Genomic DNA, 12,851 nt, shown 5'->3' on the forward strand with positions numbered 1-12,851 from the left:
GCCTCGACGTGGGTCTTTTCCTTGACGCGATCAAGGTTGGCGCTGCTGGGTCGAGGTCGATGGATTTGCACGGCGGCCAGATTCTGAAGAGGGATTTTGAGCCGGGATTCTATGTGAGCCACTTGGTGAAGGATTTGGGCATTTGCTTAAAGGAGTGCCAGAAGGTGGGACTTGCTCTGCCCGGATTAGCCCTGGCTCAGCAGCTGTACTGAAGGCTCACGGCGAGGGCAATTTGTGATTTCATGCGCTTATTGTGGCGGTGGAGCGGTTGAATAATGTGTCACTTGAATCTGCTCCTGCAAAATAATGACTCTGCAAATGCATGTAGTATGAAATGTTGACGTGGATTAAAAAATTAATATAGTATGTTGACGTGGTTTAACCATGACCTCGAACTCTTAAAAAATTAATATAAAATGTTGACGAGATCATGACTCTGCAAATGCATACAGTATGAAATGTTTCTTCGATTTTGTGTCGAAATTTTGGTTTTTTATTTCTTGCTCAGTTGCTTTAATGCTTATAGTATGAAATGGTTCTCTCATACCAAATTAAGCAATTGCGTGTCTTTAGATATATGCTTGGTAATTCTGCAGACGTGGGTGACTGTTGGGAAAATAGTTAATTATTTTTGTTGTTTGGGTTTTAGACCCAGTTCTTTAGAATTAGGTTTTCATTTCCTTGCTTATTAAGATTGAATCTGCTCCTACAAAATAATGACTTTGGACATCAAAATTTCCACATGTCTCTCTCCAATACATTCAACTGTGTAGAGTTTACCTTTGTAAAATATAGCATCAATATACCTGGTCTTAAGAGTGCTGCAACTCCAACGTTTTTGCCCCCCCTTTAAAGAAAGCAATCTTTGATTTCTCGTTTATTTAGAATGCTACAACCATAGAATGCTACAACCACAAAATTGTCTCTATCCAAATTGGGAACAGCGGACAAGACAACTTTTATCTTTGTGTTATCGTTTTTTCTCGACAGAAAGCTGCCCAAGCGAGGGAGGGGAGGGAGAGAAACGACTTCAAACTTGGGCCGCCAACGCTGCGTTGAGTTGTTATGGTCTTTTGCAACAGACCACCACTCCTTGCAAACTGCAGCAACATAAACTTGGTCGAGGGGTTCCAACACCTTATTTAGAATAAAAAAGACAACCTCTGGAGGAAGGCTTGCCCAGTCTGCATAATCAAACAGGTAACTAGTCTGCTCGAGGTCAATGTACCGGCCATGTGGATTAAAACAGTATGAAATATAAAAGAATTTACTAAAAGAAAAAAACCAGAGAAAACCAAAAAACAAGAGAATAATGCTTTAATGCATTGTACTCGAGTCACAAGGCAGATTGTTTAACGAAAGAGTTTCTTGGGGAACACGGAAAGTTAAATCCCAGGGGAATATGAAAGCAAAAGATGGTCTATAACTGTTACTTGTAACCTAAGATTTAATCCTAGGCGTTCACACAGTCGTATCTCACACGAAATCCTAATCTCATGGGATTCTATTTGAACCACTTTCTGAATGATTTGAACGTAAAATTTTGTTTTTCAATTTGATCTTCCATATTGACTGCTACACAGTCCCGTTATATAATCAGAGAATGCTGTAATTGGTGGTTGCATAAGAAGTACCTTTTTACATACACAACTTACATCAAAACCTTGGAGAACTAGATATTGTTGAGGTAGTCACTTCCCGTTTTACATACACAACATCAAAACCACAGTCTAGTAATATTTCTCTTCATTGATAAGCCAGACGTCTCAAATTCGACTTACATGAAAACAAGGATGTATAATATTAACGTTGAGTTCAATATTAGTTCCGGCTAACCCATTGTGTGGCTTAGCCTAATCCCCTTTCCCCTTATGCTCCTAGGCAACACAGCCTTTGACATAATGAATGAAAACGTGTAAAAACTGAAATAAGATAAACATGAAAACAAAGAAGTAACGCATTTGATACTACAAATTATTGAGAGACGTGAAACAGGTGAAACATAAAGTACATAAACTATAAAAAAGAATAGAATACTTAATCACTCCTTAATCTAAATTTATAATTAATCCTTGCAATTATGATAGACTGGAAGCTTGATTAGATATCAGAGTCCCTCAACAGGTGGGGTTAACCAAAGTATGTATGGCTTCCAACGGTTTTTTTTATAGTTATATTCCAGAATGGTCTCTTTCTCGTCTAAGTTGAAGATACCCATATCAAACGGTACTTCTGAATATCGACGAAAGGGCCCTGCTGCAAAATTTAATACAGCATCCGCATAGTATATGGAGTTGCGCTGACACCCAGGAAAATCTGAAGCTAAAACAGATACCGATGTCTGGTTGTCACCAACGAACAAAACTTCGTCACCGATACTCGTTACCTCAACCGCCTCCGCCATCAATTGTCCCCCATCAATACTGAAAGCCAACTCGTAAACCCTAAACATCACTCCGGCCGGCGGCGGCTTGTTATTGCCAGGAATCCTACCACTTTCTGGACGCCAACGTTTCTGAATATAGAACAGGTTTCCTATGGTTGATTCCACAAGATATCCGAAACGAGAAAATCTTGGCGTTTCAATTACAAGGCGTGCCGTTGGTTTTTGCCACGAATGGGCCTTTTTAGCAAAGATGCTTTGGATATTGAACACTGACACACGAAGTGTACTTCCACTACATTCAACTGCGTAGAGATCACCTTTGCAAAAGATAGCATCGATAAACCTGTACGGCCCAAACGTGTAAGTCCAATCCTTTTGTCCCCCTTTAAAGAAAGCAATCCTGTTTTTCCCATACATGGAGAATGCTACAACCACATAATTGTCTCGATTCAAGTTGGGAACTGCGGACAAGATAACCTTTATGTTTTTGACTTTTTGCGGCGCAAAACCACCAGCATTCAAGGGAGGAAGAGAAACGCTCTCAAATTTTCTGAAAGGGTTGAGGAGAGTAATGTGGCATTGAGGACGATGTTCTACTTGGGCCAACCAACCATGACCACAGCCAAAAAAGAACCTCTTGGTCTTCGTCCTACTAATAAGACTAGGCAACGACAATTGAACATTCTCGTAGGTTTTTCCTTCCGAAACGCCATACAATACTCCTCTCATCTTTGTTCGGCTATGAATGTTACGACTCTTTCCTTTGGAGTTTTCAGGGAACAGTAGCATGGGAGGAAGCACCCTATGCCAACGCTGCGTTGAGTTGTTATAGAGTTTAGCGATAGACTGCCATCCATTGCAAACGCCGGCAACACGAACATGATCCACATATTCCGACAGCTTATTCAGAATCACAAAGAGAACATCTAGAGGAACGCTTGCCCATCCTAAATGATCAGATGGGCAACTAGTACTGGTCGAAGTCATGGTACTGGCCATATTGATGAAACAGTAGAAAAGATATGGCAATTTATGCAAAGAAAAAACGAGAGAGAACAAGGACTACCTGAAAAACAAGAGAAGAGTGATTTAATGGGTTTTGGTCCTGTCGCGAGGCATAATTAAACAAAGAGTTTCTTGGGGAACAAGGAAACTCAAATCCTTAGGGTAATGAGAAAGCTAAAAATTCTCTCTAGGTGTGACATTTTACCTAAACTTTTATTCACATATATATGATCACAATCATATCTCACATGAAATTCTAATCTCATGGGGTTCTATGCGTGAACCACTTTGTGAAGGATTTGAGTGTTTGTTGAAGGAATGTTGGCAATTAGCTATTTATTACGGGAAAGAAAAATTTTGCACTCCCTTTTTAGATCCTCTGTCTTGACATTTATACAGTTCCGTTCTAATATGGTGATGAAGAATGCTTTAATCGGTTATAACGTGTAAGGATTGCGACTAGTGTATTTTGACGTGCAGAGTTTAAAACAAAGAAGTTACTTGTTAGCACAATCTGAGTTACTAAACATGCATGTTGGCATAATCTGAACCATTGAATGAGTTTTAAGGAATAAGATTAAAAACCTAGTATAGTCTGGGACCCGTAACCCTATTCCCTTCGGGGAATACTTTTGCTCTCCCCCTAAAGTGGGGGTGATGCTCAAACCCCTTATGGTGTTAGCAGAGTCCTCCACGTCCATAACTTCATCATAATTTGTATAATTATCCTCTGTATATTGCTACCTTATCTTGAAGATTTATAAGTACGTTAGGATTTGTATTGGGAGTCACTCTATCCCTTGAGGATTCTCTGTACACTTGTATATTTATACTTGATAATAAGCAATGAAAAGCTTGCGACTTCCCTCAATATTTTTCCTTGTGTTTACCGTGTTCTTTCTCTGAATATATAATTTCTACAGTGGGGGTTGATGCTCAAACCCCCCCCCCCCCAACAACTGATTGTCATTTTAAATTTTGAGATTCGTGTCTTAATGCACTCCTTGTCTTCCCTATAAGCCACAGAATGTCCAGGCTATAATTTGGTATTCAACACGTCTTTCAAGGTAGTTGACTCTCAGATATTTTCACTTTGCAAGCAAAGAGTAATACCGCTTGTAAAGAGAAACGCCACTAGTACTAAAAGACCATAGTACTGGTGGTGTCTGTTATATTGTTGAGAAGAAGAGATTTTCCGTCCTTGGGTTTTTCATCATTCTTCTTATCAATACTCTTTGTGTTTTGGATTGTGGTTATGTGTTTTTTCCCTAAACTGAGTACACTTAAACAGAAAATAGTTGTCTATCAATGGTAAAATTCAAGGATTGGAATCAAGGGCTTAGCCTTCAAAATTGAAGCGTTTGTGTTTGTTTTGTTATCGTTTTTGCAGAACTTTTTGTTTACAAAGCATAGAATTTCAGACTAGACAATGAGTTGCAGTGTTGCACCAAAGCGAAGTATATACGATAAAACATGTTCGTAAAGTAGATTGAGTTATATTAATTTCCAAACTATACATTTACGTATCAAAATCACAAAAAAATAAAATAAAAAAATAAAACAGAGAAATAATAAAGGAAACAAATTTTATCTGGATGTTACTTGTTACATAAGCTTTCAGCCATGGCCATCTTCCTAAACTTCATCCTTGCAGTGTATACTTCTTTCCTGTGAATGCTTGCAACTTTGGCTTTTCGGCCTTCTGAGACTGCTCTTGGCTGCTCTTCTGTGGGACAAATTTTGGGGTTTCATTCGTGGGATGGTTGGCACTTAAACCATTTGTACCAAACACAAGCTTTCCATTAGGTCGATGCGCTGATGCAGAAGTTGATAACATAGAGCCCTTGGTTCCAGTCTCACTCTCCGGTTGGTTCTGCTTGAGAATGCCGGGAGAGGAAACCGGTGCAACTGGTTGGTCCAATGCCGGTTTTCCATCCAATCTTCTTACTGAACCAGTAAAGGGGCTGAATTTCGGAATCTTCTCAGGTGGTTCTTCTTCCTTTTCGGCTTCTCTTGGTCTCTTCTTAGACTGAGTAGATGGCACTGCTGGCTTTTGAGGCTCCACATAATCAAGGGGAGGGGCAAAATCAACCTCGCAGTTGGTATCAATTATACAGATTGCTGGGGAAGGCTTTGTTTCGATTACGTCAATGTAGTACTCCTTATTTTTATAAGGAACCATGATAATGTCACCAGTGGCTAAACACGAGTATCTCCTCAAAGCAGTCTCCAAAACAGCTTTCAGGTCTGATATGTCAAGAAAATTCATGGTGTGAGGCTGCAACTTCATGTATGTTCCCTTCACAAGGCTGTTGTTTTTCACCCGAACAATATCGCCTTCTTGTAAAAGCAGCTTCTTCATCATCCAGTATGGTAAATACATTTGGCCCTCATCAGCGACAAATTCCGACACCCCACAGTGAGCGGCTCGTCCAGAATCACCAGGATTGCTGAGTTCAAACAACATGGGGTAATCGACCTGTAAATTTGACACTAGGCGGTCGAGGGCTGAGGGCGGCATTACGATTTTATCACCCTTTTCGAGATGTTCCTTGTTGATGAAGGAAACAGGATAACAACGGTAAAGGTGCTCAAAGGAATTAAAATTACTGCCAGGTTCTTCATAAATTCCGCCATGGAATTCGGAATCACTGACATGGTCTTCAGAAAGATTGCTGCTATGGTCTTCAGAAGAACTGCTATCATCTACAGAGGATTCACTGACATAGTCTTCATCAGATGAATCGCTGCTATAATACTCTTCATTGGATGAATCGCTGATGCAGTCTTCAGAAACCATATTTACTGCGTCCAAGAAGTTACTGATGTATCGTCTCCTTGTGCTTGTAATGGATGAATTGACGGAGGTAATTCCGAGTTTCTTGCAACCCAAGGAACTGAGACTCTAAACAGTAAGTGCAAAGAATGTTGCGTTCTCAGATACTAATTGATGAAATATGTGAAACCAAAGCGGCCTCCCTTGTATTTATACCCAATTCAAAACCAAATCCTATAAGGATAAGGAAACCGTAATCTCACTGGAAAACCTAATATTTGAAGAGCGTACAGAATAAAACTTTTAATCTTGTCCGTCTACAATCCTTACTTGGTAACTAATCTTCTAATCGTAGCCGTTCGTAATCCTTATAGGACTTTTCGCAATCTGATAATTAAGTAGCTAATCTTCAGGGTGTGAGAGTAAATGATGCGTGGTGTGAAAACAAGTGTGTCCAGTGTCCTTGTACAAGTCAAAAACAGGATCCTTTGAGAAATAGGAAACCTAATTTCACTTGGAAACCAGAAAATAAAATTAAAAAAATAAACAAAATCTAAAACTTTCAGAAAAGAAAAAACAAACAAAAATAACATCTTAAACTTAATATATAATTCTTAAGTAAAGCTAAATAGACAGTGTCGGTTTGACCCTTGATGTCGAAGAAAGTCTTCGGTTCAGACGCCGGACAAGACTAAAAGAGAAACGTTGGGTTCAAAAATGAGGTAGGCTTGGGTCTCAAATCAGCGGAGATGAGCCATGCGAGTTTTTTTCGTAGTTTTGGTATTAGGAAATTAGTGGTCCGGACTCCGAACTCTAGAAGTTGTCCTCTACGTCAGGTGATTTCACAATTTGAAGCCCCGTAATTTGTTAATTGGTGATGATGGGGTGCTTAATGGGTACCCGTTAACAATCCGATAGATTGATTTGCCATATCTACCTATTACCCAAAACAAACAAGGATTTGCATAATTATTATAATATAAAACAAGATGTTTACAGTAAAAGAAATCCTCTATAAGGAAATCACGAATCAGGAAATACTGCAAGAATCCGAACTCCGGCCAAAGGTTCGGATACTTTGATGCTATAAGAATTCCGGTAGCTAAAAACAACATAGGAAATTATAATCACCAAGTCCCAACCGAACCACATAACTAAAAACAATATTCCAAACATTTGATTACTAGGAGTATTAACTATTAACTAGATCTAAAAACTTAAGGGACCATCCCCGAATATCAAGAGCCCTGTAATCAACTTCCTTAATGCACTGCAGCAGACTCCCTTGCTTGGAAAGAATTCGTCCTCGAATTCAAGTTGTGGGTCGAAGAGAAGCCCAGGTATCTTAGGTTACGCAAAATTTGTTTCATGACCCTTTTCATTTGAAATTGGCATTGTCCACTGCAAACAAAAAGATATTTGAAATATTTGCTTGTTATTGGATTGCAAAATTCTTCTGTCATATTTGGTCTTGCCACCCAAAAATTCTTCTCACCAGATTTCATCTCACTAACAAGATCAATTAGATTCTCGGGCAACTTCAAACTAAAGGCATAAACTCCAATAATCAACTTGTTCACTAATGCAATGGCTCTCTCATCTTCAATTTCACTTTGAAGAACTTTACCAATAACACAAACAAAGTTGACAGAATCTTCATCAACCTCATCAAGAATTCAAAATCTCTTTCTTTGCGTCCTCACAAACAACTGGCAATTTGTTTTCTTCAACTCCACAAAATTCATCGATCCCAAACTGTTCAGTTTGCTTACTAGAACAAATTTCGCAACTGTCTTCAAGGAAACAATTGAATATTGGTGGTAGATTACATTAAAAGAATATGACACACCAAAATAACCACCACAACTTGAACTCAAAAGTCAGCCTCATCACTTGAGTTTCCTGAGCTTAACTCTCAAATCAACATTTTGTCGCTCAAGTTGCATGGTTAGGAGTTCGACTTGTTGTCGATCTCTTGAATTTCATCGTCTCTCTCATTTTTGTGATTTTCCTGCGCATGGTCACCACACCTTCCTCTACCATTCCTTGCTGCCATTTAGATAAATGGTGTGGAAGCTACCCAAAGAGCATAGCGAAGTTCAGATGACCAAATGATGCGGGGAGGAAAACAAAGAGATGTTTATTGAAATCTCAAGCACAACTATGACCCAAGGAACATATAGAGAACTAGTATCTGTTAGACATAGATTCATTCAAAATTTATGATCCCTTTCTTTCTTAACAATTGTAGCCTTTTAATAGGCTTAGCAATAACACAGTTCAATACTAACACAACTTCCTAGTCTACTACAACATAGGAAATAATAATCACCAGGTCAAAACCAACCACATAATTAAAATAATATTCCAATGAGTGAGTGTTTCCTTCTTAAAAAAATCAAGCGTTTGACATGATTGTGTGAGTGAATCCACGATTAACAATGTCGAGCGACCTCCATTGTCTTTGGTTGAATCAGGTTATTTATTCCCTTGTCCTCGAAACCCTTGGGTTTTCCTTGCATTAAGTGGCATCATAGTGGGGTTTTTCAGATTTTTATCTGAAATCCTTGTGGAGGTTGCGCGTCATCAAAACTAAGTCAGTTCTGGTGACTTATATTTAGACTGTTTCATATTACTGAGAAGCTTTGGTAGTTTTGTTTTCAGCGCAATAAACGACGTGTCAAATGGAGTTTTGTGTGAACAAGTACCAGCACAACACCACAAAGCGGTAGTGCTGTGCGGAATCTGGTCAGTTTTATTTTGGACCAAATTTCCAGTTCAGTAAGTACTATTCAACCTTGAAGTCATATATCATTTAAAATCTCTTCTAGTATAGTTCCATATCTCCCAGTGGTTCTTCAATCTGTTATTTCTACAATACAATATCCTCATTTTGCTAAAACATGTCGTTGTTGTCTAGGTATGTACTATAAACTGAAGTAGACAACATGGTTACTTTGGATTTTTCAGGTGACAACTTCCTAAATCTTGATCTTCCCCAGTTTGATCTTTGTCCAAGTGGTTCTTGTTGTTGTGATATATGTTTTGAGGTTGAAGAATATTCGAGCATGGAGTTTGGCACGAAAATGGAACATATTGAGTGCATTGATGAAGTCGATAATCTTGCCAATTGGGAACCCCAATCTTTGGGGCTTACGATAGTGATGAGGATCTTACTGCAATGGTTGAAGGTCTTCATGTACAACTTCATAAAGAGGTAAAAGCTTTGCAGTTGTATGACGATTATGTTTAGGAAGATTTTGTTGCTCGGGACATTAAAAGAAAACCTTCGGAGAATAAAGTTGCTCCATTTGCGTCTGAGTCTGTACTATCCTTCCAAGACTACTCATCTCAGAAAATCAGTTGGAAATCACATGTGCGTGATTTGAAGTCAATTTCTAGGTTACCTGCTTTGGGAATAACGTGGAAGTGCAGTTTAATTGAATGTTTTGTGGGTTTGAAAACTTTAACAACTTTGAATCTCCTTTTGATGTGGCTGTTGTAGAAAGATTTGAAACGTCATCCAAAAGAACGAGGAAAAAAATCAAAGAAAACTTGAGGACAAGTTTTTTTTTTTAATTTTTAATTTATTTATTTTTATTATAGAAAAGGAGTATGACGCAGTGCACGATAATACATATAGCTCCTATATTAAATTGGATTGTTTGTGGCTTCTCATTTTTCAAAGTTATGTTTTTTAGGTGCCTAGTAACTATAATCTTAGTATTAAGTATTTATTCTACCAATATATATTGTAATCTCTCTATTTAAAGAACTTCACATGTCTGTTTAAGGCGGACTTATTGAATGAAAATATATTTTGCTTTGTTTAATTGAAGTGAGCCACTGTTTCTTCTTTCTAAAATTAAGTGTTTGCTTAGTCGTGTGAGTGAATCCGCAATTAGCAACATCGAGCGAACTTCGTTGTCCCTGATTAAGTGATTCCCAGATTATTTATCACGGTCTCCTTGAGACCCTTGGGTTTTCCTGCAGATGGCACATGTTTATATCAATGAAATGTTGGTGGATATCATTTTTCTTAGGGTTTTTATCACAAATAGTCCCTAAAATTGAAAATCGATAAATGTAGTCCTTGAAATTGTGTGTCGCAAATCAATGTAGTCATTTCGTCGTAATTCCGTCATATATATGGATCCCATAAATTTAATTAAATATTATTATATGAATTAAAAATATTTAAATAATAAAAACAATTGTTATTTTTTATAATTAAAATCTTAAAAAATAAAAAAAGGAATGAGATAATTGAACACTGTTCATCATCTTCTTCCCCTCCCACCCTCCCACTACAGCCCGCACTCCACCCCCTCCCTCTCTCCCATGAAGTTGTGGGTATCTTTGGAGTGCTGCCGTCGGACTTGCCGCCGTCGTAAGGGAAGGCGGTAGCAGACTGTTCGAGCTCTCCAAGATCTGCAAAACGTGTTTGGTTCCGGTCACTGTCGTCTTCCCTGTTTTTCCACACCGCAGAAGAAAACAGAGCAACTGGGTTATTTTATACTGCTGAAAATCTGTACACTTCCATAAATTTCAAGACTTTCATGTTTTTTTTACCACAACCCATTTCTCATACGCCTTAAACCAAAAACCCAGAAGAAGAAAAAAATATAAACAGGAAACAAATGAGAGAATGAGAGAGAGACCTGAAATAGAAGGACAACTGGGTTTGTTGAAGCTGCTTTGGAGCTCTCCATTTTTTTATTGATTGGGTGGTGATTCTTCTTTTTTTAATTACAAAAAAAAAAATGTTTTTATTCATATAATAATATTTAATTAAATTTGTAGAATTCATTTATGTGCCACATCAGCACTTAATAGAATTTTTAACGAAATTATGACAGAATAACTATATTGATTTGCGACAACTATTTTCAGATATTATCGATTTTCAATTTCGTAAACCATTTTGATTTGATGGGTCAATTTCAAAGATCAGATAAAAAAACCCTTTTTCTTATTCTTTGTGTAGAATTTGACTTTTTTTTTTTATTCCACTTTGCTGTCTATATCAATGAAATCCAGACGTGCTGTTTTTGTCATTCCTAGTCATAAATTTCTGATGGAAATATGGGATCAAAATTCTAACTTTTAGGTCAAATCTTCCACAAGAAAATAGTTATATTTCATACCTAAAGTCTTCATTCAACAATGGCGTTCGTTCACACTTCAGAATTGAGATCCCAGGAAACTTCACTGCCGTATTTCCTTGCCTTTCACGTACGTCATGTTTGGCAAATGGACCAAGGGCCAAGGGGAGTTCAATTTATACAAACTGTAGATTTACCCCTTGAACTTTCACCTAGTTTTCGATTTCTCCCATGAACTTTTCTATTGGAAAATTAAGAACTCAAACTAATTTTTTTAGCCGATTTGCCCGTACCTAAGTAAGACCATGTGCACAACATATGAGGGTAGTTAAGTCATTTCACTCTTAAAAATGATTAAAAACTGAAAATAAATAAAAAAACAAAATTTTCCCTCTATTTTTCCTACTAATTCCTATGATCAATTTTATTTTTCCCTCTCATTCCTATGCATGAGAAATGACATATGGTGTTCTTGTCTTCATAAATAGCTAAGTTAGTCTTTTTCTTGAAGCATGTACTACCATTTTTATTTTCTCTAACAAATTAATAATTTAACAAATGCTCATAGTGTTATTGTCTTCAAAGCAGTGCATTAATATAAGAAACACATTCATAATACTCATAAAAAAATGCTCAAGATGATTACATACTTTTCATAATGTCATAATAATCCCAATACAATTCCACAAAATGATCCTTAAGAAGTTGGAAAACATAAGAGATTTTACCATCCATAAGGTATAAAACCCATAAAATCTCGATTACAAAATATGGGCATTCCACCTAACCAAACACAAGCAAAATAAGATTTTAGTTATCAAAGCAACAGCACAAACATTCTGCTCGAAACGCACATGACACGTGGAGATCAACTACACTTTCCATGGCCTTCCTTATTTGGTTGGAATCTTGTACCTAAATTTATTTTCATTTTTGATGGCTGAGTAAAGTTGAGGGTGTTATGTTTTCCAACTTCTTAAGGATCATTTTGTGGAATTGTGTTGGGATTATTATGACATTATGAAAAGTATGTAATTATCTTGAGCATTTTTTTATGAGTATTATGAACATGTTTCTTATATTAATTCATTGTTTTAGAGACAATAACACCATGAGCATTTGTCAAATTATTAATTTGTTAGAGAAAATAAAAATGGTAGTACATGCTTCAAGAAAAAGACTAACTTAGCTACTTATGAAGACAATAACATCATGTCATTTCTCATGCATAGGAATGACAGGGAAAAATAAAATTGAGGATAAGAATTAGCGGGAAAAAATAGAGGGAAAGTTTTGTTTTTTTATTTATTTTCAATTTTTTAATCATTTTTAAGAGTAAAATGACTTAACTACCCTCACATGTTATGCACATGATCTTACTTAACAGAAATATAGATGGAATATATGAAAAACTAATGGTAGGGGGCAAATTGGCTAAAAAAAATTAGTTTTGAATCCTTAATTTTCCAATAGAAAAGTTCAGAAGGGAAATCGAAAACTAGGTAAAAATTCAAGAGATAAATCGACAATTTACTCATTTATACAAATACAATTTCTTGCCGTCTAAAACTTTGGCAAA

The 12,851-nt window shown here is 37.1% G+C and overlaps 1 protein-coding gene across 1 annotated transcript; it reads right to left on the reverse strand.

The window, feature by feature from the left end:
- Positions 1–5,033: 5,033 nt before the first annotated feature.
- Positions 5,034–5,987, reverse strand: LOC137729635 (uncharacterized). Its single transcript, XM_068468630.1, has one exon. The coding sequence runs from the start codon at positions 5,910–5,912 to the stop codon at positions 5,034–5,036; it is 879 nt and encodes a 292-aa protein (XP_068324731.1). The 5' UTR covers positions 5,913–5,987.
- Positions 5,988–12,851: the final 6,864 nt, after the last annotated feature.

The sequence above is a fragment of the Pyrus communis genome, chromosome 1 (genome assembly GCF_963583255.1).
Source record: "Pyrus communis chromosome 1, drPyrComm1.1, whole genome shotgun sequence".
In the NCBI taxonomy this organism is placed as follows: Eukaryota; Viridiplantae; Streptophyta; class Magnoliopsida; order Rosales; family Rosaceae; genus Pyrus; species Pyrus communis.

Bases quoted from the DNA above. Each gene is read 5' to 3' on its own strand.
- LOC137729635 (XM_068468630.1), bottom strand. From the start codon at position 5,912: ATGCCGCCCTCAGCCCTCGACCGCCTAGTGTCAAATTTACAGGTCGAT.